Source organism: Salmo salar, chromosome ssa16 (assembly GCF_905237065.1).
Source record: "Salmo salar chromosome ssa16, Ssal_v3.1, whole genome shotgun sequence".
Lineage (NCBI taxonomy): Eukaryota > Metazoa > Chordata > Actinopteri > Salmoniformes > Salmonidae > Salmo > Salmo salar.
The window spans coordinates 60,388,374-60,416,198 of record NC_059457.1 but is presented as its reverse complement, the minus strand read 5'-3'; the positions used below and the strand labels follow the sequence as shown (position 1 = coordinate 60,416,198).

Genomic DNA, 27,825 nt, shown 5'->3' with positions numbered 1-27,825 from the left:
CTCAAAACGGACGTGACGTACTTTTTGTTTACAAATGTAGCTAGCTAGCTAGGAAGCGATCAACTGGCAATCGGCTATTCAACGCTAGTTCAATTACAACAAGATAACAAAATGAACGGAATTCACACTGTGTTGTTGGCCGACGCATAGTCATTCACATGGCATTATCTACTGTGAAGTTAACATACATCTTTAGTTTGGTTTTCGCTAGCTACCATCATGAAGTTGGCAAGCTAAATTGCTTGCGAGTTTTGGTACGTTATCAGTATTAGCTAGCGACGAGATTTTTGGAGACGTGGGTCGTGTGGTATTTCTGCAAGCACATTATGGAAGGAGTTCTCTATAAGTGGACAAATTATATGACAGGTAACACTATGCATTTATTGTCTTTGGTCCATAGTCTAGCTAGCTAAACTATCTCGTTAACAAAGCTGTCATATTGACATTCAATTTAGCTAAGCCAACGTTCGCATAGAAAACACAGCCTACATCTGATTGTCTACCCTTCACAGCCCTTTCTGTGTAATTTGATATGTCTAAGGTAGCTAACTTTTATAAGATGCAAACTACACTTATGTAAGCTAGCTAACTGCACTAACCGACTAAACTCAACGATTGACGATGGAGTTGGGCTGTGACTAGTGTTGTGCTTGTGGGCGGATTGGAGCGCCACTGTCACATACAGTTACCAATGTCGTGTGTAATTGCGGGATATTCTTTGGGTGCTGAAATCAGTAGTTAAAAAAAATAGAAATAACTTCATTTTATGTAACGGAGTAACAGTTTGCCCACACTAGTCAACAGTGTGTGATTGGGGCCTGCAATTCGGGGCGTTCCTGCATGTGGGATTCCTGCATCTGCAGATTTCCCCTGATTGTCAATGCGATTGAAATGTGGTCAAAAGGGAAATACAAGTTTTATGAGTTTTTTGGGGGTGAAGAACACTTTACCAGTGTCTTAGATATCTACCGGTGTCGACCCGCCTCCAGTGTATCGGAGTCATCCTAGCTGGGTCATTCCTACATTGCGGTACTTTTTGGACTTCATAACTTTAGAAAAAAAAGATGTGTATATATTATTTGTTTTGTATTCTTTCAGAAAAACTCAGGCACTTAGATCTATTTTAGGTGCATAATCCCATACAGTTATTGCATAATAATTACAGGGTGGAACCTAGCCTGAAGACCCAAGACATAGAAATTAGTGTTTGGATCAGGAAAGTTTCCTTTCACGACCTCTACAAGCCAGAATGCTGAATAAAATCTTACTTTACCGGTTGGTCCTTTTGCAGATAGGGATGTGAGACAAAATATCCACCGAGGAGTGTTATCAACCCAACCTTAAGTCGGCCGATGCTGATCTGTTTATCGTTTGTATTTCTGGTTTTTATTTTCAATACTGATGCAATTCGCATGTGACAAACACTTACACAATATGGCCGAGCTTAACCGAACGCAAACACTTCCAGCTGATTGCGAGGAAATGTGCTTCGGTCATGTTCGGTTATTGTTGACATATTGATCATGATGTGCAATGCGTTAACAGATTGAAAATACAAGTTACAGAACCCACCCGCGCCACAAAAAGTGGGGTAAACAAGGCTTTCTTGTGGATACCCTATCTCCACCTCCTACCGCAAAAAGGACCAACAGCATGTACAACCGGTAAAGTAAGTGTAAATATCATTTTATTCAACATTCTGCCATGTAGAGATGCGTCTTTTTTACAACTACTTCTTTCAGACTGATATTCATGGTTACAGTCTGACATTTAGGCAAGGTGGAACCTAACAGGGTGGACATTTGTAGCCTAAATTAGTCATAGCTCTGTGTTGAGATTAAACTAGCATAATGGTAAACATTTGAACAGGTTTTGAACCTCTATATGTAATGTATTTTAACATGTAGAAAATGTGTTACATTTTCTCTATAATTTAGCCTATTAGTGTGGAAATGTATGAGTGAGACAGACTAATGTCATGAAACACGGGAAAATAGATCAAACTGACTGTTTATATTTATTTAGCTTTGCACCATTGTTTTTCAACCAAACCACAACCTGAACATATAAATATGACATTGTCATTGAAAGCCTAAAGTCTAAAGATACACTATGCAGAAATCACTCTGGCATTTCCTGGTTGCTAAAATTCTAATAGTTTGGCTATTTTCAGTTCATGTGACAAAATAAGCAAGGTTAGTGTAGAGAATCATTGTACCATCTAAACCGCTGTGAAATACATTTTCCATAACCCAAAAATATTGTATTTTCAGCTGTTTGACGCTGGTGTACAAAACCGAGGTTGAAACTAAATTTAAGAATGGGACGCATAGAAATAGCGCACATAGAAGCAATCTACTGCTTCTTAGACTTGCTTTCTATGACAATGACATCTATAACTCATATTTCTATTTGAATTTGGTCAGTTCGCCCAAAACGTATTGCAGCTTTACTACAAATTGCTACAAACTAACAGGTTGGAAGGTGATATCAAGGACACAGAACATTTAAAATGCAATAATAATAAATACAATAATCATGAAGAAAAAAAAACGTTTTGAGATTTTAACTAGGACTATAAAATAATTCATAATTTCTTTGGAGGGGGGGATTTTTTTAATGGCTTATTTCTATTAGAAGTTGATGAATAACACCTGGGGACATGACAAAAATGCTTAAATCCACAGGGGAAAAACGTATTTAAAATGCCCTTTCAATATCCAAATGTTGGTGTTTTTAAGGTAAAGGACACCTGACCTTATATTTAAAGCTTTTTGGAATCACATTTAAACTAAATAAGAACTGATATTTCCTGCTGACAGAACAGGCACCGCAAAGTAGGAATGACCCAGTTAACTAGCTACCACCCAGTGTCCTTTGCTCCCTCTTGCCAAACACCTGGCCTCGTCATCGTTAACAGAACTGCGGCAAAGCAGTGCCTGACAGGCAGGGGCGAGGGATACTGTCTACCGGTGTGCTAGCTACCGATCCCACTAGCTAGCTAGCACATAGTGTCCTTTGCTCCCGCTTGCCGAACACCTGTCCTCACTGTCATTAACAGAACTGTGTGAAAACACTACCCGACAGGCGGGGGTGAAGGACACTGTTTACCGGTGTGCTAGCTAGCTTCCTATCCCGCTTCCTGCTTGCTGTGTACCGGAGTTCTAGCTTGCTAACAAGCTAGCACCTATATATAAACAGTGTCCTTTGCCCCCGCCTGTCGGGCAATGTTGTAAAACATTGCCCGACAGGTGGGGGCGAAGGACACTTTATCATAGCTAGCTACTGTTGTTGCCCCCACCTCTTCTTCTGTGGAGTTTATCGTCAGTTGGCATCCATCGTTATGGTGCATTATCACCACCTACTGTACTGGAGCACTTCCGCCTGTATACCAGAGTCCTAGCTTTAAAATGGACAAATAGAAGTATGAGGGATTCTTGCATATGCAGAAATGCCCCAAATTGCAGGTCACAATTGCCCCCTCCTCAAACTAGTTGCCGCTCAACTCCATCGTAAATCGTGGAGTTGAGTTTAGGCTACCTGGAAGAGTGATTGACTAGGTGTTCTTGGTACTACTGGTTGGTTGTGTTGATATCTAACTAGGCTGAGGAAGAACTAACCTGTAAAAACAAAGTTGTCAGCTCAAGAAGAACTAACCTAGCGTATCTGAAATGATTGCAGGGTGGCAGCCGCGCTGGTTTGTTTTAGATGATGGGATAATTTCCTACTATGATTCTCAAGATGATGTCTGCAAAGGGAGCAAAGGAAGTATTAAGATGTCCGTCTGTGAAATCAAAGGTATGATTTGTTTCTGAAAGGCCTATATTGTGCCACTCACCCTATGAATTTGGTAGTGGTTACATTTCTTAACTCCCATCCCTCCGCTGTTTACCCAAACATTGGCAGGGTTTCTAATTATTGTCGTTTAAACCCCATGTTGCCCTGTTAAACCCCTTTAATCTCAGTACAGGTAGTATTTGCTGTTGAATCTCGACTTATGGTTGATTCTTGTACTTGTAGTGCTGAAGGGTTGTGTTGACATCTTTTTCATTAGTTCACGCCACTGACAATACCAGACTGGAACTGATCATACCAGGAGAGCAGCATTTTTACGTCAAAGCTGTCAATGTTGCCGAACGACAGAAGTGGCTTGTGGCACTTGGAAGTTCCAAAGCCGGCCTTGCTGACACAAGGGCCAATAAAGGAAAAGGTACTGACCCAGCAGTGTTTTCTTTGTTCGTCATTAATCTCCCCAGTCCTCTTTAAAGTGAACTTTAGGTAAAAAAAAGAAGCTAAATAACTCAGTCATCTTTGTATTCACACTGCCCTTGCCTTTGAATGAGGACTTTTCACTTCACCTATTTTGTGGTCCGAGTCCTCTTTGCATTCACATTCCTATGTTAAGAAAGGAACCAGGATATTTTTCAAACATTCACTCAATGCATTTTGGGTTTTTACAAAGTGCAGGACAAGCAATTCCATCAGATTGTGTTATCGGACCGCTAGATATACGTACTTACAGGTACGAGGGACGCAAAAAGACAATACCGACTCAAACATGAATTCAGCTGCTTTTGCTCACCGAGGCTGACGTGAAGAAAACCAAAAAAATAGTGAATACTCACAAAGCCGTCGGCGCAGATGGCGTCTCTGGTCCTGTTCTCTGAGTGTGTTCCGTACCTGCAGGCGGGCGTCTTGTCTGACATCTGCAACCTGTCCCAGACTGTAGTCCCCACCTGCTTTAAGGAGCCCACCATGGTCCCAGTGCCCAAAAACACCAAGATGACGTGCCCAAATGACTATCATCACGCTCACCTGTCATCATGAAGTTCTTCGAGAGGCTGTTCATGGCCCACATTAAGGCCATCATGCCGGGCACACTGGACCCACTCCAATTTTCCGACCACTCCAACAGATCCACGGAAGATGCCATTTCCATCGCTATTCTCACAGCTCGACCAGAGAAATCTATGTGAGAATGCTGTTCATTGACTACAGTTCAGTATTCAACAATATTGTTCCCTCTAAGCTCGACACCAAACTCAGAGCCCTGGGTCTGAACACCACCCTCTGCAACTGGATCCAGCAACAACACCACCTCTACACTGACTCTTAAAACAGGGGCCCCCAGGGGTGTGTTTTCAGTCCTCGGCTATACTTCCCATTCACCCACGACTGGGTGGCTTTGCACGACACCAACTGCATCAAGTTTGTTGACGACACCAAGGTTGTATGCTTTTTAACCAACAACGACGAGTCAGCCTATAGGAAGGAGGTAAGTGAACTGGCATTGTGGTGTCGTGACAACAACCTTTCCCTCAACTTCAGCAAAACAAATTATTTGATTTGTTGACTTCAGGACGCAGAGGGAGCAGGAGAATCACAAGTTGTAAGTTCTTCGGCGTCCACAACACCGAGGACTTGTCTTGTCAAGAGGGCGGCTGAAGAAATTCGGTATACTGTCCCGGGTCCTCTCCAAATATTACCGCTGCACCTTCGAGAGGGTCCTGACCGGTTGCATCACGGCCTGGTGCGGGAATTGCTCCGTCCACGACCGCAATGCCCTCCAGCAGGTTGTGAAGATGGCCCAGTACATCACTGGAACCGTGCTCCCACCCATCCCAGGACATTTACTCGCAACGGTGCCTGAGGAAGGCATGCAGCATCATCAAGGACCCCACACACCCCAGCCACAAGCTGTTCCCTCCATTACCGTCGGCAGATGGTATCGGAGAATGAAGTCGGATGCCAACAGGCTAAGAGACGGTTTCTATCTACAAGCCATCAAACTGCTGAACACTTGAACTGGACTGACCACCTGCTCTGATTCTCTGCACACTCACACACTCACTCACTCACTCACTCACTCACTCACTCACTCACTCACTCACTCACTCACTCACACACACACACACACACACACACACACACATTCATGCTACACACACTTCACAACTGCTGCTACCAGACTCTTATTATACTGCTCAGATTATACACTGCCCCCCATTCCCCTTCCCCAATACACGTGTAAATATTAGACTATGAATTGTCCCTTCTTGTATTATACTTATGCTAAAACGTTTCTTAGATTCTACTGAGCCATTTACTTTGTTCAGGTTTTTAGATTTTTGTTGTTGCATTGTCGAGAACGAACCTGCATGTAAGCATTTCGTTGGACGATGTATACCATGAGTATCCGTAAACACAACTAATAAAACTTGAAACTTACATTTTGGAAGATAATAGATTGCATTTAGTTAAAAGATGAGACGTAATTATAATCAGAATATGATATTAGCATGTAAATATTATTGGTGACAGAATAAATAGTAGAGGAGTACTGCAGATTAAATAATGCTGTAATGGCGACCGTGCATAAAGATGGAGGAATTCAGATATGACGTCTTAGTTTGGGCGCTATCCACAGACTTTTTAAACTACGGTGCAACATGGTTCATTCAATGTGCCTATAAATCAGCCCAATTTACTTTTTAATTTTTTATAATTGCCGCCGTCTTGGAACTAGACTTGGTATCATGTACAGTGCCTTCAGAAAGTATTCACACCCCTTGACTTTTTACACGCGCTTTTGTGTTACAGCCTGAATTTCTAGGCTATAAAAGTAGAGCCGCACACTCAAACTCCCAGTAATTGGGTAAACCTGAATTTAAAATGGGTTGAATTTACATACCCCCATAATGTCAAAGTGGAATTATGTTTTTATAAATTTTTACAAATGAATTAAAATGAAAAGCTGAAATGTCTTGAGTCAATAAGTATTCAATCCCTTTGGTATGGCAAACCTAAATCAATTTAGGAGTAAAACAATTGCTTAAATTAATTTACCTTTCAGCAGGAAAATAACCTAAAACACATGGCCAAATCTATATTGGAGTATTTTTTAAAAATTTTATTTTACCTTTATTTAACTAGGCAAGTCAGTTAAGAACAAATTCTTATTTTCAATGACGGCCTAGGAACAACAGATTTTCACCTAGTCAGCTCAGGGATTCAATCTTGCAACCTTTCGGTTTCTAGTCCAACGCTCTAACCACTAGGCTACCTGCCGCCCAAGTAGATCATATATTGCAAACAAATGATCTGAATATCGTGTCAGTACAAATTTCCACACATATTTGGGAATTTCTCCCCATCCAATCAATATCCAAAAACGGCACATGTTTTTCCAACAAACCTTCACATCCTCATCTCTCTTTTGTGGCACCAATGTGAGGGGCATGGCAGGGGAAACAGTGTTGCAGTAGTCTAGTGTAATGACAAGCAAACTGGGGAGCTTTGTCTTCACATTGCCCTGAAAAAGGGAACCGGACTAAACACACTCTTAGATAAGTGCTAACTCTGACCTACTGGAAAAAATCCTAGGGGAAACACTGAAGAGCACCAACAGATGTAGACCACTAACCAGGCTAGAGTTACAGTACCTTGCCTTAAAGGGTCTCTCACTAAAATAACAGTGTTATATATTTTTTTTTATTGGAAGAAATAACAGAGAAGACAGAATCTCTTAAGACGAAGATGTCAGAGCTGCGTCTCTACTGTGACTTGCTAATGCAGCAGGTCCACACGATACAGGAGTCTGAGGACCAGGAAGGAGACCACTCCAATTCCAGCTCGGAGGTAACTATACCTGCATGGTTTCAGCTAGGCTGTGTCCCAAATGGCACACTATTCCCTACATACTGCACTTATTTTGACCAGAAACCTATGGGCCCTGGTCAAAAGTAGTGCGCTGTATGGAATAGGGTGCCATTGGGACGCCGCCCTATTGTTGGCTGTCAGAAATCATCAGCGTGGGTGTGTTTGCTGTTTTAGTCTTCATCTACCCCAAATTAAATGGTTGTAGTGCCACTGTACACGAGATCAGAGCGACAGGCCAGGATTTGGAGTGTTGCCGGTGCAAATCCCAAGGCTGGTGAGGAAATATCTGGTGCAAGCTGGTACTGCAGTTGTGCCCTTGAGAAAGGCACTTATCCTGTGTGTTTGGTGTGGTGAGACTGGGAGCCCAGGGTTGGGGAAATAAAAACAGACAGCAAAAATATATATTTGTTTTGATGGATACAGAAATTATGTTAAACCAGAGCTCCAGACTAATGTTTCCCACTGGTGGCACTGGAGCCAGTAACTTTTTCAGTTGGTGGCACCAGCCCACAATTTGGTCGCACTCCCACATTTTTGCGGGGACACGCAATAGAAAAATAATAGAAAAGTAATCATCTTAGAAAGTAATTTAAATTTACAGTGATTTATTAAGAAGTGCAATAGACTCATAGTATTCAATAAATAAGTTGTTACATATAACATGTCCAAGCAGGAATGCATAATTCAAGATATTTTTGATATGTAACAGTGATTGTCATGAATTTTGGGTTGATAATTAGGTTATTATTGTTATGTTTTACTGTCAAAATAGGACTCCAGAATAAAAAATGTTTTGCGTTCATGTTTATGTTCACTAATATGACATCGGCCTAATTCAATTGGTACTAATTCACCACCTAAGGGAGTGAACTTCAAACACATTAGCTCGATTGCTGACTCAAACTATAACACCTACTGCTAGTGTTGCCATGTATTAATCTAACAGTAAATGAAATGTCCCCAATGAGGCCTAGTGCACTCCGTATTTCAAAGCCATATCAGATATCTTGATTGTAGAACAGTGTGCCTTGAGCTAAATATTGAGAGTTGAGAAATAAAAAGTATACTTAAAGAAAGCCGAGATCCTACTCTCTTTTGCATGGACAGCAGCTTGCTTCCAAACGTGTGTTTTACCCCCGCAATTGCATTTTTAAATGTTATACAATCATAATGCATTTTTCGGGGTGCACGAGGGGGGAGAAGAGGGTGTGAGAGTCCCACTCATCGCATCAGCTGGCCCTGTTGAAACGGGCTCAGTGCACTTTACTGTTTAACAAAAGCAGGGTTTTATCCACCCAAAACATTTGAAGTTTTGATTGACGTGACCAGGTATAATGTGCAACTCTCACCGGTATGTCCAATTTAAAAAATGTAACATACAAAGTCAAAGGGTTGCCAAATGTGACTAAATGGTTGCAGTTTGGAGCCCTGTAAAAACTCTTCAAGCACTTTTTTACTAACACAAATTGTGTTGCCAATTTAAACAGAGTAGTTTCTTCACATCACCTAGGAAGGTCTGAGGCATGTCTGTGTATTATATCAAACCAATATATTAGGCTTAATATTGTTTATGTTTAGGTCTTTATTTTTGTCTGTGCCTAATCTCCAATTGTTGTTGACTGATTCACCTCTCCTTGTCTTTTCTTTGTTGCTCCAGACTCTGAATGAGGCCTCCTCTTTACTGAGTGCCACGTGTTACACCTTCATCAAAACACTGGAAGAATGTATGAAGATGGCCAACTCCAAGTTCAAGACAGACATGGTGCTGTTGAACCCTCCAGATAACATGATGATGTCCCCTGTTTCTCCGTCCCCAATACAGATTTCCCGGGTAGGATGGTATTCAACGTACTGTCTAGCTCCGGGGTGAAGTTTCCCCTAGGTACAGATCTAGGAGATTCCCCTCCCCAATCCTATTAGTGGGGAAAATGCTAAACTGACCAATGATTAATGTCTAGGGGCAACTTCATCATATTGATAACCTGTTGTTCAGAGACACAAAGGCTAATCCATGGCTATCTTAAAAATGATAAAGTTCTTATAGACGAGGAAAACAATTTAGCCGGTTGTGGTTTGAAATAATACAACAAAAAAATATAGCTTTTCTATATATCTTCAAATATAACTAATTGGAACACAAATTCAACATGGTGAAGGTAAAAACTCAGTAAACCGAAGGCACAGTATGTGTGGATGGTGTGGTGTTTTTTTTTTTTTTATGTTTGGGAAAGTGTGTCGTTGAGTGAGGAAGGAAATGGTTGCATATCCCAGAACCAATGTATTGCTGTGAGCGGGTGTGAGAGAACTTTCAATGTTGTTCAGATGATTGATATACTTTTTCTTATTTATTGTCCTATCATGGTGGAACAGCGTTTTAAAATAAATTCTACATTTCATTTATTGTCCTATCATGGGGAACTACATTTTTAAAATAAATCATACATCTAATTTATTTATTTATGATCCTATATTGATGGAACGGTCCACAACCCTATACCCTAGATACCCACCTGAATGATCCAGATACTAAGGAGAAGTCCCTAACTGTTTTATGGGCCTGCTGTAAGCGGTCTGTATGCCGCCAAAATGTGGTCAGAGACCTAGAGCAGCACTGCCCCCTCAAGATTCTGAGCCTGCTTGGCAGGGTTGGTCCTGCAAAGCCAAAGCCCCCTAAAGGCAGAGCATACTATACAAGGAATTTCTCAAAGCTGCTAATGAGAACCTTGATGACCTTGTACCTAGCCGGTGGGGTGCCCCCACCCAGGCAGTGGCAGTGCTGGCAACACTAGCTGCAGTAACCCATGGGGAGGGGGTCACACTCGGACATTCAGAGAGGGGGTATATTATTGTGGCACAAAATCAAAAGTCTGACTGCATGGAGATGCTTGGGAATATGGTCAATACGGGGGACCGTGTTGTGGGTGTTTCAGGGAAAAGGGGTACATTTGACCTCCATCTAGGATGTGACAATGGTTAATAAAATCTTCCCATTTCTGCCCATTTTTTTTGTTTTTGCACAGTCTTACAGGCCAATCTCATACAGCTGCAACTGTATATGCATTCGTAAATCAAGTCCTTGAGTTGGGCTCTGGGATGGTGCAACTGTTGAATTCGAGCCTATGGTTGTGTGGGGGAAATGGGTTGAGTGTGTGGGTGTATGTGCGTATCCCACAACTGTTGCAAAGGAGTAAAAGATGTTAGGAACAATATAGGATGATTCACAATAATTGTTTGCTAATATAATAATTGCTTGCAATAATGTAATTTTGGTAATGGCGAGACTGGTGAGAGGTAAAATCCTTTTGCATAAATTGTCTACATTACTACAAATATTAATAGCTAATTATGGAAAATAAGAAACAGGATTTTTATATATATATATATATAATTTTTAGATGCTATATATAATACAAATTGAGGTGAGGGCGATGGAAATGCATTTGGCGGTTGATATACTTCTTTTCTGTAATGTCACTGTGTGCTTTTTTCGAAGGATGGATCCCAGTCTCTTCAGGGCTATGGGATACGGGGGTCGGGGGTGGTCTGCCGGGCATTGGGATGACAACCCAACTTGGGATGAGGAGGGCTTTTAGCAGGTGGAATAGTGGAGACCAATTGGAGGTTTACTTAGTAGCAATGCAAATATCATGGTACAGCTATATACAGTAGACACTCAATCACCATGTTACATTTTAATGGTACGTTTACAAACATATATTGTGATAAATAGAATTGAAAGTTGTCTCATTATGCTAAGTGTTGAAATAAGTATATCCAGTTACAATTGTAATGGCTTAGCAGATAATAAGAAAAGACGATCAGTATTTACCTGGCTAAAAGAGAAGGAATATAATATCTATTGTTTACAGGAAAGTCATTCAAAAATGTAAAATTAAGTTTTGTGGGAAAAGGACTGGGGGGGCAAAATATATTTCTCCCTTGGGCAAAGAAATTCAAAAGGGGTGATGGTATTAATTAACAGTAATTTTGATCCAAATGAGCAAATTGTCCAAACAGATCATCAAGGTAGATGGATTATTTTAAATATGTTATTGGACAATAAACATATATGGCTTATTAACCTATACGGTCCAAATAATGATGATCCAAGCTTCTTTGAAAATATATATAAGAATTTATCAACTCTACAAGCAACACTAGACTCTTATTATGGTGTGAGATTTTTAATACAGTTTTAAACACCTCTATGGACCGTAAAGGAAATCGCATTACAAACGATCACCCTCAGGCACTAAAGGAAATCATGAATGTCATGGATATATTGGAATTAGTGAATATATGGAGACTTAAATACCCTGACCTAGTGAGATACACATGGCAGAAGCTTAGTCAAGCTAGTCATCTTGATTACTTTCTTATGTCATTCTCTCTGGCACCAAAAATGTAAAAAGTGTTGATAGGGGACAGAATGCGGTTGGATCATCACGTAATTGGCATATATATTACTCTTACAGAATTTCCACGTGGGCGAGGATATTGGAAATTTAATCAAAGCCTACTAGATGATAAATTGTTTAGAACTAGGACAGAAGAATTTATAACTGACTTTTTCCAACATAACATAGCAGATCCCCTTATTGTATGGAACACATTTAAATGTGCCTTTAGAGGCCATGCAATTCAGTACTCATCTCACAAACAAAAGCAATGTAGATCAAAAGAGTCCATATTAACAAAGGAAATTGAAGGACTAACAGTACAGTTAGATAGCAATAAAAACTGTACTATAGAGGCACAGAATAAGTTAGAGGAAAAACAAAAAGAAATGGAGGAACTTATTCAAGAAAGATCTTGTGTAATATATTATAATAAAGCGAAATGGATGTGATATGGGGAAAAATGCACCAAATTCTTTTTCAATCTTCAATATAGAAATGCTACCAAAAATGTTTTATTGAAACTTGTTACAAATGATGGAGTCATGCATGATTCACCGAATGATATTTTTGAAAGATGAAGTTAAGTACTTTAAGAATATGTTTTCGTTTCAGTCTCCTCCATCTCCACCAACCGAATTTAATTGTATGGATTTTTTTCCTAAAATAATGTAAAATGAACATCTGTACAGAAAGACTCATGTGAAGGCCAAATTACAGAGGAGGAACTTATTGATGCAATTAAAGCCTTTAAGGCTGGGAAAACTCCAGGGCTGGATGGCATACCAGTGGAAGTATACCAAACTTGTTTTGATATACTCAGAGGACCATTATTAGCATGTTTTAACCACTCCTATATAAATGGTAGATTATCGGACACGCAACAAGGTCTGATATCATTATTACTGAAACAGGACCCAAGTGGTATATATAAAGATCCAGTCCATTTAAAAAATTGGAGGCCTCTTACACTTCAGTGTTGTGATGCAAAAATCCTAGCAAAATGCTTGGCGCATAGAATTAAAAAAGTATTGTCAGATATTATTCATCCTAATCAGACAGGTTGTCTACATGGACGATACATTGGAGATAATATACTGCTCAAAAAATAAAGGGAACACTTAAACAACACAATGTAACTCCAAGTCAATCACAGTTCTGTGAAATCAAACTGTCCACTTAGGAAGGAACACTGATTGACAATACATTTCACATGCTGTTGTGCAAATGGAATAGACAACAGGTGGAAATTATAGGCAATTAGCAAGACACCCCCAATAAAGGAGTGGTTTTGCAGGTGGTGACCACAGACCATTTCTCAGTTCCTATGCTTCCTGGCTGATGTTTTGGTCACTTTTGAATGCTGGCGGTGCTTTCACTCTAGTGGTAGCATGAGACGGAGTCTACAACCCACACAAGTGGCTCAGGTAGTGCAGCTCATCCAGGATGGCACATCAATGCGAGCTGTGGCAAGAAGGTTTGCTGTGTCTGTCAACGTAGTGTCCAGAGCATGGAGGCGCTACCAGGAGACAGGCCAGTACATCAGGAGACGTGGAGGAGGCCGTAGGAGGGCAACAACCCAACAGCAGGACCGCTACCTCCGCCTTTGTGCAAGGAGGAGCACTGCCAGAGCCCTGCAAAATGACCTCCAGCAGGCCACACATGTGCATGTGTCTGCTCAAACGGTCAGAAACAGACTCCATGAGGGTGGTATGAGGGCCCGACGTCCACAGGTGGGGGTTGTGCTTACAGCCCAACACCGTGCAGGACGTTTGGCATTTGCCAGAAAACACCAAGATTGGCAAATTCGCCACTGACGCCCTGCCCTCCATGTGCTCGCCAGAGGTAGCCTGACTGCCATTAGGTACCGAGATGAGATCCTCAGACCCCTTGTGAGACCATATGCTGGTGCGGTTGGCCCTGGGTTCCTCCTAATGCAAGACAATGCTAGACCTCGTGTGGCTGGAGTGTGTCAGCAGTTCCTGCAAGAGGAAGGCATTGATGCTATGGACTGGCCCGCCAGACCTGAATCCAATTGAGCACATCTGGGACATCATCTCTCGCTCCATCCACCAACGCCACGTTGCACCACAGACTGTCCAGGAGTTGGCGGATGCTTTAGTCCAGGTCTGGGAGGAGATCCCTCAGGAGACCATCCGCCACCTCATCAGGAGCATGCCCAGGCGTTGTAGGGAGGTCATACAAGCACGTGGAGGCCACACACACACTACTGAGCATCATTTTGACTTGTTTTAAGGACATTACATCAAAGTTGGGTCAGCTTGTAGTGTGGTTTTCCACTTTAATTTTGAGTGTGACTCCAAATACAGACCTCCATGGGTTGATAAATTGGATTTCCATTGATTATTTTTGTGTGATTTTGTTGTCAGCACATTCAACTATGTAAAGAAAAAAGTATTTAATAAGATTATTTCATTCACTCAGATCTAGGATGTGTTATTTTAGTGTTCCCTTTATTTTTTGAGCAGTGTATAAGACAAGTACTGGAAATATTTGAATACTATGAAATATCGGGGACACCAGGCCTGATTTTCATAGCTGATTTTGAAAAGGCTTTTAATCAAGTACGACTCGCGTTTATGTAAATTAGAGGTCGACCAATTATGATTTTTCAACGCCGATACCGATTATTGGAGGACCAAAAAAAATTGGATACCGATTAATCCGCCAAATCTTTCTTTTTTAATTTAATTTAATTTTTTTTTTAATTTTTTGTAATAATGACAATTACAACAATACTGAATGAACACTTATTTTAACTTCATATAATACAGCAATAAAATCAATTTAGCCTCAAATAAATAATGAAACATGTTCAATTTGGTTTAAATAATGCAAAAACAAAAAAGTGTTGGAATAGAAAGTTAAACTGCAATATGTGCCATGTAAGAAAGCTAACATTTAAGTTCCTTGCTCAGAACATGAGAACATATGAAAGCTGGTGGTTCCCGCGTAAGAAGTTTTTGGTTGTAGGAATTATAGTACTATTTCTCTCTATACGATTTGTATTTCATATACCTTTGACTATTGGATGTTCTTATAGGCACTTTAGTATTGCAAGTGTAACAGTATAGCTTCCATCCCTCTCCTCGCTCCTACTTGTGCTCGAACCAGGAACACATCGACAACAGCCACCCTCGAAGCAGCGTTACCCATGGAGAGGAAGGGGAACAACTACTCCAAGTCTGAGAGAGTGACGTTTGAAACGCTATTAGCGCGCACCCCGCTAACTAGCTAGCCATTTCACATTGGTTACACCAGCCTAATCTCGGGAGTTGATAGGCTTGAAGTCATAAACATCTCAATGCTTGAAGCATTGTGAAGAGCTGCTGGCAAAACGCACGAAAGTGCTGTTTGAATGAATTCTTACGAGCCTGCTGGTGCCTACCATCGCTCAGTCAGACTGCTCTATCAAATCATAGACTTAATTATAACATAATAACACACACAAATATGAGCCTTAGGTCATTAATATGGTCGAATCCGGAAACTATCATCTCGAAAACAAAACGTTTATTCTTTCAGTGAAATACGGAACCATTCCGTATTTTATCTAACGGGTGGCATCCAGAAGTCTAAATATTCCTGTTACATTGCACAACCGTCAATGTTATGTCATAATTACGTAAAATTCTGACAAATTAGTTCGCAATGAGCCAGTGGCCCAAACTGTTGCATATACCCTGACTCTGCGTGCAATGAATGCAAGAGAAGTGACACAATTTCACCTGGTTAATATTGCCTGCTAACCTGGAATTCTTTTAGCTAAATATGCAGGTTTAAAAATATATACTTCTGTGTATTGATTTTAAGAAAGGCATTGATGTTTATGGTTGGGTACAGTCGTGCAACGATTGTGCTTTTTTTCGCAAATGCGCTTTTGTTAAATCCTCCCCCATTTGGGAAGGATTTAACACAGTTCGCAACGAACCAGGCTGCCCAAACTGCTGCATATACCCTGACTCTGTTGCAAGAGAAGTGACACAATTTTCCTAGTTAAAAGAAATTCATGCTAGCAGGTAATATTAACTAAATATGCAGGTTTAAAAATATATACTTGTGTATTGATTTTAAGAAAGGCATTTATGTTTATGGTTAGGTACACGTTGGAGCAACGACAGTCCTTTTTCGCGAATGCGCACCGCATCGATTATATGCAACGCAGGACACGCTAGATAAACTAGTAATATCATCAACCATGTGTAGTTAACATGTGATTATGATTGATTGTTTTTTTATAAGATAAGTTTAATGCTAGCTAGCAACTTACCTTGGCTTCTTATTCGCGTAACAGGCAGGCTCCTCGTGGAGTGCAATGTAAGGCAGGTGGTTAGAGCGTTGGACTAGTTAACCGTAAGGTTGCAAGATTGAATCCCTGAGCTGACAAGGTAAAAATCTGTCATTCTGCCCCTGAACAAGGCAGTTAACCCACCGTTCCTAGGCCGTCATTGAAAATAAGAATGTGTTCTTAACTGACTTGCCTAGTTAAATAAAGGTGTAAAAAAATGTTTTTATCGGTGTCCAAAAATACCGATTTCCGATTGTTATGAAAACTTGAAATTGGCCCTAATTAATCGGCCATTCCGATTAATCGGTCAACCTCTAATGTAAATGCCTAGAATATTTCAATTTTGGTGAATCTTTTATTATATGGGTTAAAGTTATGTATAGTAACCCTAGGTGTAAAATAGTAAATAATGGCTACATCTCAAAGTTTTAAACTAGCTAGAGGAGTAAAACAAGGTTGTCCGCTATCGGCATATATATTTATTATTGCCATCGAAATGTTAGCTGTTCAAATTAGATCCAACAATTAATATTAAGGGATTAGAAATCTGTGGCTTAAAAGCTAAGGTGTCATTGTACGCTGATGATTCATGTTTTTTTTTTTTAACCACAATTAGAATCTCTCCAAGACCTCATAGAGGATCTATATAATTTTGCTATCCTCTCTGGATTAAAACCAAGTGTACTATATTACGTATTGGATCACAAAAAAATGCAAATTTTACATTACCGTGTAGTTTACTAATTAAATGGTCTGACAGAGATGTGGACATACTCGCTATACAAATCCCAAAAGAAAGAAATGATCTCACTCCAATACATTTTTATAGAAAGTTAGCAAAAATAGTTAAGATCTTGTTACCATGGAAAGGAAAATACCTGTCTATTTGTGGAAAAATCACCCTGATTAACTCTTTAATCATATCACAGTTTACCTATTTGCTTATGGTTTTGCCTGCACCCAATGCCCTGCTTTTTAAATTATCTGAACAAAAAATATTAAATTTTATTTGGAATGGCAAGCCAGACAAAATTAAAAGGGACTATTTATATAATGAATAAGATTTCGGAGGGCAGAAATTATTAAATATTAAAGCATTAGACCTCTCACTAAAGGCATCAGACATACAAAAGTTATACTTAAATCCAAACTGGTTCTCTAGTAAATTGGTAGGAATGTGTCATCCTATGTTCAAGAATGGCCTTTTTCCCTTTACTCAGATTACAACTGCTCACTTTCGGTTATTTGAAAATGAAAGCATCTCCAAAATATCATTCTTTTTTTAAACAAGCCTTAGAAAGTTGGTTGCAATTTCAGTTTAATCCACCTGAAAAGACAGAACAAATAATACAACAAATGTTGTGGTTAAACTCGATTATACTAATGATTGATTTAAAAAAAACATATTTTTCAAAGAAATGTTTAAAAAAGGTATAATTTTAGTGAATGATATCATACATAGGACTGGTGGAGTTATGTCACACATGCAGCTAACACAGACATATGGAAATGTCTGCTCTACCCAAAATTATAACCAACTAATTGCAGCATTACCACAAAAATGGAAGGGGACAAAAGTAAGGAACTTGTATGTCGGCCCTGTATTAAACAACATAAATGGTTAAAGAAAAGTGTGATGAATAAAAACATATTCCAATTTCATTTAACCTCTCTAGGCTAGGGGGCGGTATTTTCACATCCGGAAGAAAAGCTTGCCCAAAGTAAACTGCCTGCTACTCAGACCCTGAAGGATATGCATATTATTTATATATTTGGATAGAAAACACTCTGTCTGTGAGTATAACAGAACTTATTTGGCAGGCGAAAACCCGAGGAGAAACCATCCAGGATTCTTTTTTTTTTTTTTTTGAGGTCACTCTTTTTTCAATGGGGTTTCTATGGGGATCTAGATTTATAAGGCATTTGCTTGTAGTTCCTATCGCTTCCACTGGATGTCAACAGTCTTTAGAAATTGGTTGATGTTTTACCTTTGAGAAATGAAGAAGTAGTGCAGTTCAGAACGAGGGTCAAGTGAAGTGTACTGTTTGTTAGTGGCGCGCGACCTGAAAGCTCACTCCACTTTGTTTTCGTCCTGTATTGAACACAGTTTATCCCGTCTTAAATGTTATCAATTATTTACGTTAAAAAATACATAAAGTTGTATTAGGAAAGTTTTTTGAAATGTTTGGACAAAGATTACAGGTAACTTAATAGATATTTTGTAGTCATGTTGCGCAAGTTGGAACCGGTGTTTTTCTGGATCAAACGCACCAAATAAATGGACATTTTGGATATATAACGACAGAATTAATCGAACAAAAGGACCATTTGTGATGTTTATGGGACATATTGGAGTGCCAACAGAAGAAGCTCGTCAAAGGTAAAGGCATGAATTATATTGTTATTTCTGAGTTTTGTGTCGCGCCTGGCGGGTTGAAATATGATTGTCTGTGTTTGTTTGATGAGGTGCTGTCCTCAGATAATAGCATGGTTTGCTTTCGCCATAAAGCCTTTTTGAAATCTGACATGGTGGCTAGATTAACAAGATTTCAGGCTTTAATTTGGTGTATTGCACTTGTGATTGTATGAAAGTTAAATATTTCTAATAATTTAATTTGAATTTGGAGCTCTGCCATTTCACCGGATGTTGTCAAATCGGTCCCGTTAACGGGATTTGTTCCCTAAGAGTTTTAAGGACCAACAAACTGACAGCTGTGCCATATAAATTGCAAAATATTTGGGAAGAGATTTTCGATGTACCCATTCCATGGCACATGGTTTATGAATTGATACGCAAAACAGCGCCGGATTCAAAACTTCACATTTTTCCATTCAAATTACTATACAAAATTCTTGCAACCAATAGAATGTTATATATATGGGGGATACAATCTTCCCAGCTCTGCAGATTTTGCTGTGAGGAGGCAGAGTCATTAGATCAATTATTTTTATATTGTCCATATGTAGCTCGTTTTTGGTCACAGGTTCAGGAATGGCTGAATAATTGCAGCATTTTCCTAACGCTGCAGATAGCAGTACTGGGTGATTTGAAAAGCCATAGTCAATCAATATAACAAGGTAACCAATGTAAAACATACGGGGTCTGTAAAATGTGTATATAGGTTCAGAAATTTTGTGAAATACCACAGTTACAAATAGAATCAAACTGGATGGACATCAAAAATATAGGAAGGACCAAAAACAAACAAAATATGACTATTGTAAAATAGATTGTGTCTGTAAAATGTGTGTAAGATGTAGAAGCCTAACAGGCTGACTACACCGCTTGCATCACGTCGCGTGAGCAAGCGTTGCAAAATAAATGTAGAAATCTATGTTATTCAATTATTGCACCCACACTGCTTGCGCGCGCCAACGAGATTCTGCGTTGCAAAGGGCTAAAATAGAAATCAGTTCTATTTCTGACGCAGATCGCGCTGCAGGTCCTGCCTCTCCCATCTTCTCATTGGTTTATAGAAGCAGGTACCCACGTGCCATCTCCTCATTGGTTATACCCACGTGGGTGACTGAAAGACGAATGAGGTCAGTGGCGGAAATGCACCTAATTTATGAAAGTTGCCAATCGCAATATAAAGTCAAGAGAAGAAAAAGCCTGGAAGGAAGAGAGATGACTAGAAACGATCCGGTTGACCGTTTTATGTGTGGATTAATTGGCGGAGTAGAGGGCCTTGTGCATTTCAGGTAAAATAACAACTCAATGTTTATATCCCAGGACAAATTAGCTAGCAACAGTAAGCAAGCTAAATAGAACAAATTAGCTAGCAAGTGCAAGCTAACCTGTTAGGGCTAGGGGGCAGTATTGACACGGCTGGATAAAAAACGTACCCGATTTAATCTGGTTACTACTCCTGCCCAGTAACTAGAATATGCATATAATTATTGGCTTTGGATAGAAAACACTCCAAAGTTTCTAAAACTGTTTGAATGGTGTCTGTGAGTATAACAGAACTCAAATGGCAGGTCAAAACCTGAGAAGATTCTGTACAGGAAGTACCCTGTCTGACCATTTCTTGGCCTTCTTTGCCATCTCTATCCATTACAAAGGATCTCTGCTGTTACGTGACACTTCCTACGGCTCACATGGGCTCTCAGAAGGCGGCAAAAGCTGAATCGTGGCTTTGCAGGCTCTGGCTGAAAAAAAAGTACCGCGTTTGGGTAGTGGCTGGTTACAGTACTGTGAGACTCAGGCGCGTGCCCGCGTCGACCGAATGCTTTGTTTTCTTCCCTCTGTTTACCGAAACGCAGATTCCCGGTCGGAATATTATCGCTTTTTTACGAGAAAAATTGCATAAAAATGGATTTTAAACAGCGGTTGACATGCTTCGAAGTACGGTAATGGAATATTTAGAATTTTTTTGTCACGAATTGCGCCATGCTCGTCACCTTGATTTACCATTTCGGATAGTGTCTGGAACGCACAAACAAAACGCCGCTATTTGGATATAACGATGGATTATTTTGGACCAAACCAACATTTGTTATTGAAGTAGCAGTCCTGGGAGTGCATTCTGACGAAGACAACAAAGGTAATCAAACTTTTGTAATAGTAAATCTGACTTTGGTCAGGGCTAAACTTGGTGGGTGTCTAAATAGCTAGCCGTCATGGCTGGGCTATCTACTGAGAATATTGCAAAATGTGCTTTCACCGAAAAGCTATTTTAAAATCGGACACCTCGATTGCACAAAGGAGTTCTGTATCTATAATTCTTAAAATAACTGTTATGTTTTTTGTGAACGTTTATCGTGAGTAATTTAGTGAATTGTTAGTAAATTCCCCGGAAGTTTGCGGGGGGTATGCTAGTTCTGAACGTCACATGCTAATGTAAAAAGCTGGTTTTTGATATAAATATGAACTTGATTGAACAAAACATGCATGTATTGTATAACATAATGTCCTAGGTGTGTCATCTGATGAAGATCATCAAAGGTTATTGCTGCATTTAGCTGTCTTCTGGGTTTTTGTGACATTATATGCTAGCTTGAAAAATGGGTGTCTCATTATTTCTGGCTTGGTACTCTGCTGACATAATCTAATGTTTTGCTTTCGTTGTAAAGCCTTCTTGAAATCGGACAGTGTGGTTAGATTAACGAGAGTCTTGTCTTTAAAATGCTGTGAAATAGTCATATGTTTGAGAAATTGAAGTAATAGCATTTCTAAGGTATTTGCAAATCGCGCCACGGGATTCAACTGGCTGTTGCGTAGGTGGGACGAATTCGTCCCGCCTAGCCCAGAGAGGCTAACTAGCTAAATTGTCATAAATGTTGAATGCTTTTCGACCTGTCCCCAAATTAATATAATTGGTTTAGAGTTTGTTTTGATATTTTAACCTGCGTGTCGTGATCGTGTTTGGTGTGAGGGGACAAAATAAATGTATGAACGATGGCGCATGCACGCAGACGGCTTGGGTTCCGTGTAAGTGTTATTGTTTATTAGTTTACTCCATTTGGGAAGGGTGATAGGGTTTGCGGGGAATAATAAAGTTATATTCTAAATAAAAGTATGTATATCTATATAGGTATGTATGGATATGTATATTTACCAAAAACAGATATTGGGGATTGGAAATGATGCAGACAATTACACTGATGGAAGCAACAATCTTTCCGCAATATTAAGCTGATCCACCCCTAAATAATAATAAATACAAAAATCACCGTACAGCTTCATTACAGGGGTGTGTTCATTAGGCCATGCAACAGACAACGTTTTGCAAAATGAGCATTTCGTGTTGGAAAATTCCAGGTTGTCACTCCGTTTCAATCGGTTTTCTCCCATTTGGTGCCTAATGAACACTACCCAGATGTCTTCTCTCTTTTTCAATGTGCTGCATCCTTGCTTGACTTGATCCAAGGCATAGCTATACATTCCCCTATGTATGCTAAACAAGAATATAAACGCAACATGAAACAATTTAAAGATTTGACTGAGTTACAGTTCATATCCCCTATGTTAGGAATAACTTTACCCGCTCTGAGAAACAAGCCCTTAGTCTCCAGAATGACACCTCTATAGTCATCCACCCAGTGGACAAGGGAGGGGCTTTTACTGTACAAGAATATGCTGTCTATAAAACTGAAGTACTTAGGCAACTGAATTATCAGATGTTCTATGAGAGACACACTACAAACCCGACAAAACAACTTTTGTCTGTAATTGAACACACTGTCACCAAGGGCATGCGCAATAGTGATATCACCAAAAGAGAACATAGATTATTGCGTAAAAACAGCTCTACGCTGGTAATCTGCACTCCCTAAAATATTGTTTAATTAAAGTGCCTTCAGGAAGTATTTACACCCCTTGACTTTTTCCACAAAGTGGGATTAAAATGGAAACGATCTACACAAAATACTAATATATCTTGATTAGATAAGTATTCAACACGCTGAGTTGATAATACATGTTAGAATCCCCTTTGGGAGCAATTACAGATGTGAGTCTTTCTGGGTAAGTCTCTTAAGAGCTTTTGACACATGGATTGTGCAATATTTGCTCATTATTCTTTTCAAAATTCTTCAAATGCCGTCAAATTTGTTGTTGATCATTGCTAGACAACCATATTGAGTTCTTGCCATAGATTTTCAAGCAGAATTAAGTCAAAACTGTAACTCGACCACTCATGAACATAAACTGTCTTGGTAAACAACTCCAGTGTAGATTTGGCCTTGTGTTTTAGGTTATTGTCCTGCTGAAATTTGAATTAATCTCCCAGTGTCTGGTGGAAAGCAGACGAAACCAGGTTTTCCTCTAGGATTTTGCCTGTGCTTAGCTCCATTCCGTTTCTTTTTTTATCCTGAAAAACTCCCCAGTCCTTAATGATTACAAGCATACCCATAACATGATGCAGCCACCACTATGCTTGCAAATATGGAGAGTGGTACTCAGTAATATGTTGTATTGGATTTTTCCCAAACACTTTGTAATCAGGAAAAAAGTGAATTGCTTTGCCACATTTTAGGCATTATTACTTTAGTGCCTTGTTGCAAACAGGATGCATGTTTTGGAATATTCTTTATTCTGTACAGGCTTCCTTCTTTTCACTCTGTCAATTAGGTTAGTATTGTGGAGTAACTACAATGTTCCTCAGTTTTCTCCTATCACAGCCATTAAACTCTGTAACTGTTTTAAAGTCGCAATGGTGAAATCCCTGGCAACTAAGTTAGGAAGGACACATATGTTTGTAGTGACTGGGTGTATTGATATACCATCCAAAGTGTAATTAACTTCACCATGCTCAAAGGGATATTCAATGTCTGTTTTTTTGTACTTTTTTATCCATCTACCAATAGGTGCCCTTCTTTGCGAGGCATAGGAAAACCTCCCTGGTCTTTGTGGTTGAAACTGTGTATGAAATTCACTGCTCGACTGAGGGACTTTACAGATAATTGTATGTGTGAGGTACATAGATGAGGTAGTAATTCAAATATCAAGTGGATCCCTGCAATGCGAGGATTTATTTTGCAGCACGTCCGCCAAATCCATCCATTACGCATGGTTCTCCCTCTCATGGATGCTTTCAAATCAATATTTATTTTTTGCCTTACCATCAAGTTAATAGGTTATTGTCATTTACCTGTTGTGTCGCACACATAACATTTTAGCTCACAATGAAGGACGGCTGTGCATTCCGTCCAGCAGTGGTGAAGTGTAGACCTACGACTATGCAGCCTTATGACACTGTCCTGCTGGACTCTGTGCCGGTCACTACTTAAATGTAATAGATTTTTTTGAAATAGCATCCATACACCGTGGCGGCTTTATCTCAATATATTTTTCAATTTGAAGCTTTTCATATATTCTATATTCTCACTAATGTTCCTTTATGTAATTACGCTTTTACATGTGAATTTTTCTGTCTTTTATAATAATTATAAGACATTTGTAGAGCACATTTCCCACGCTCAATGCACATGTGAAGCTTGTTGGTGCTTGTTGTTGTGCGCAAATCATTTGACCGTTGCAATTTGGGATTATTACTTTTTTTATTTATGAAAAGAAGCTCAAAGTGGCCTTTATTATTTACTATTTATTTCTGATATTTTAGATTCATTAAATTGATTTATATTATGGTGTTTCTATTCCAAGAAAAACATTTTACACTAGCCTATCTAAAACATATGTTAATACATTTGAAGTCCTTCAAAATTGAAACTACATTTCATATAGTTAGAAAGTAGAATATAAACTAGATATAGGCTACTGCGGGTGCAGTAGGCTAAATAATTTAAACCAAAAAGGCCTAATTAAAAGAATAGTGATAAAGGAAACAAAAAAATGCTAGACAGAGCATGCCCAGAGCTTGTGGCTGAGCAGTACCAGAGTGACATGGGAGCAGGAGAGAATGCCGACAACATTTTTTTTCATTTGCTCAAATTACGCTCTGCGGCATACTTACATGCTCTGGCATTCAAAGCAGCCCTGCTTTAGGCTATCAAAGAACTGTCAATTAATAGTCTTATCAATGGATGGAATTGCTGCGGCAATCATTACACGGTCTGACAAGCTGCATAACAAATAAGGTCTAATTAGACAAAATAACAATTGTCATTCAAATGAGATAAGTGGTTGAAACTACTTGGTATCTATTTTAAACTAATTAGTATATAGTTTGAACAACAAACGCGATACAAATTGTTCGAACAAGATACTAAGTTGTTTTAGCCAGATACTAAGTCATTCAAATGATACAATTCCAATCTTTGCCTAGGGCTTCAGAGCTTCTGTCGACTTGAACAGAGACGGTGTTTTAGTTTCCAATGTTACTTACTTTTTCGACGCATGTTTTGTAATATACCACAATTGCAGATGTTAATCAGTGATGGGCACAGGTACTAACTCCATTTCCTTTTTCCATTTGCAGATGAAGCGGTCCATAAGTTACCCGGGCACGTACAATTTTGACAGGTATTCTTGCGTACAGAAAACATTCCACTCTTTCTACTACAAACAAAGGTCCTTGTCATTACCAGGTGTAGGGTGAATTTGCCCTTAGATGCTGATCTTGGGACAGTTGTATATTTCCCCCACTAATGGTTGGGGAAGCTGATCCTAGATCTGTATCTAGATCTGTTTCTAAGTGAAACCTTTGTCATTTCCAGGTCTGGCCTCCCGCCAAAGGAGGGTGTGTTATCAGGTCAAAGGTCAACCCAGAGGAGGACACGGACTTGTTCGGACACAGAGGCTCACAGTGACAGCTGTGTTTATGAGATGGACCGTAAGAGATATGAACGAACACATACACACACACTGCTCCCCTCAACCATTACAGTAATTACCAAATGATGTCACTTCTCAGACTCTAAGTTTGTGAATTCAAATACCAGACACCTTCCACGTGTTTTCATTTATTTAATCATTAAAAAAAAAAATGTACAAAAATGTAAAAATAAACTGGAGTGTATTTTTTTTTTAGCATTTTGTTATTTATGTTCAGTATTTTTCTTGCACACACATTCCCTTTTTATAAGTTGTTAGTCGTGGCTGGTGTCTAGTAGGGCAGGGCACAATGTACCAAAACACTTTGGTTTCTAATTGGACAAGTCATGTATGTTGAGGCACCTCCGTTTCAAAATGGTTTCTCCTGCTGAAAATGAGCCTGGCCTCCATTTTGTGTCATCTATACAGGTGCTGCTGTGCTGTGTCTCAATGCCAGTGTGAACAGGGACTCCTCCTGTCCCTGAGGAGTGTGGTGCCATCAGACCTATCAGTCCCAGAGCCATGTCAGACACTCCAGAGACTCACCTGTCCATCTGACCTGTCCTGTCACTCACCAAATACTCACCAGTGGCTTCAGATAAAGAGAGACTGGGCCCAAATTCACAAACCTTCATAAAAATATATTTTACGAGGTTCATAAGAAAATCATGAATTCTTAAGAATATCTTTGAGGAATTGCACTTAGGAACAATCTTCTGGACTTTTCTTAAGCTTATGTTTTTTCTTTAGAAGTTTTTTTTAAATCCAGGTCCTGGAGTTGAGATTGGTAGTCCACTGTCAAGTAACTGGTCTGTCTGTTCAGTAGGCCTGTGCAAACTTGTAGGCATTCTACTGTCTATATTTTATGAAGCGTGAATAATGACTTGGCTAAAGCGTGAAGAGTTGTGAATTCTGCAGAGCTGAATGTAATCAGATACTTCAGTTACTCCACTGAAGTTAGACTGATATGAGGCTACTGTAATGTGTGGTGTTACCAGGGTCGAGTTCATTAGGGCACGCAATGGAAAAAAGTTTTAAAACTGAAAAAGAAAATGAGTGTTTCTTATTGAATGACTAGTTGTCCTTCCCTGTCGTTTTATTCCCTTCAGTGCCTAATGAACACTCCAGCTTTTATTGCTCACATACTGCAATGCAGTCACTGCTTGGTATTGCATTAATGGTATTTTCAAAAAGTATTGTATTATTTCCTGTGGAAGCATTTCTTTGCACTTTAAGAATTATGGATCAAAACAAAGTCCTTTTTGAATGTTTGTACTATTCCAGGAAGTTGTATGTTATTATTGCAGAATAAAATGTTTGATATGCAACGTTACTGTTCATTCATTATGGAGTGAACAATTTCACTTGAAACACAGAGGTGGAATACATTAGCCTTTAACCAAAACCCTTACATGTCAGGGTTGCTAACTGTGCTGAGGACCAATTTAGAATGTTTGTATGTGGTGACATTTTCATCAATGGGCTGAGTTCGCTTGCATCTCCTTGTACCCCGGGTGGGCAGAGTTTGTCTATTTTAGACCGTTCCATTGGTCCTAGAGTGAAATCTCCACCCACCCAAGTCACCGGGAGATGCAAAACAAACTCGCCCAATGTTTTAAACTTGGCATGCCCACAGTGTTCACTATATTGCTATGTGAAAGACACTTTGTATTGTTTTTTTAAGTTATCATGTTTGCCACCAAAAGAGTAATGCCTTAAAAAAAGATTTTGGGCATGGAAGGAGTTCTGTGACTGTATGATGTTGATGTTCGAAATGTAAAGATGCATCTTAAAAATGAAGTGAAATCACTTGTTTGTATATGATTTCCGCAAATTGATTATCATAATACTGTTTAATCTGACAGAAGACAAAGGGGGATGTTTTTTTAGTGCAAAATAATTGTGCAAAAATACTGTAAACCTCATTTTGCAGGTGATTACATTTTTTTTAACTGAACAATGAATAGTCACCTCTTTATAACACACATTGTTGAACAAAAGTTCCTAATTGAACTATGCTGCCAGATTATATAATGAGGGTTATGGCAATTTTTGCACTTTCCACAATTCTTTAGCACTATGTCCTTAGGAAATGTGTTGCAATGAGAAGCAGGGCTCATCTTCATAGTGTCAGTGTAGAAGTGCTGGTCTAGGATCAGTTTACCTTTTTAGATCATAATGAATACAGTTATATGGGAACGAGGGTGCTGATTCTAGATCAGTACTACTAGTCTAAAATGTTT

General features: G+C 39.4%; 1 protein-coding gene across 3 annotated transcripts; it reads left to right on the top strand.

Annotated features, from left to right (window-relative positions):
- On the top strand, positions 1 to 27,401 carry LOC106574344 (pleckstrin homology domain-containing family A member 3). Of its 3 annotated transcripts, XM_014150204.2 has the most exons (8): positions 20 to 366; positions 3,682 to 3,798; positions 4,055 to 4,210; positions 7,502 to 7,638; positions 9,317 to 9,490; positions 25,248 to 25,291; positions 25,486 to 25,601; positions 26,012 to 27,401. In XM_014150204.2, exons 1-8 carry the CDS (start codon positions 327 to 329, stop codon positions 26,065 to 26,067), a joined length of 840 nt encoding a protein of 279 aa, XP_014005679.1. In that variant the 5' UTR covers positions 20 to 326; the 3' UTR covers positions 26,068 to 27,401. The 3 variants fall into 3 exon arrangements, with proteins under 3 accessions (XP_014005681.1, XP_014005680.1, XP_014005679.1); XM_014150205.2 differs by lacking the exon at positions 4,055 to 4,210 and having other exon boundaries at positions 19 to 366; XM_014150206.2 differs by lacking the exons at positions 3,682 to 3,798; positions 4,055 to 4,210 and having other exon boundaries at positions 1 to 366.
- Positions 27,402 to 27,825: the final 424 nt, after the last annotated feature.

Excerpts from the sequence above, each read along its gene's own strand:
- LOC106574344 (XM_014150204.2), top strand. The coding sequence starts at position 327 with ATGGAAGGAGTTCTCTATAAGTGGACAAATTATATGACAG. Across the intron at positions 4,211-7,501 it reads AAGGGCCAATAAAGGAAAAG|AAATAACAGAGAAGACAGAA; the intron begins GTACTGACCCAG and ends TTTTATTGGAAG. Across the intron at positions 25,292-25,485 it reads GGCACGTACAATTTTGACAG|GTCTGGCCTCCCGCCAAAGG; the intron begins GTATTCTTGCGT and ends TGTCATTTCCAG.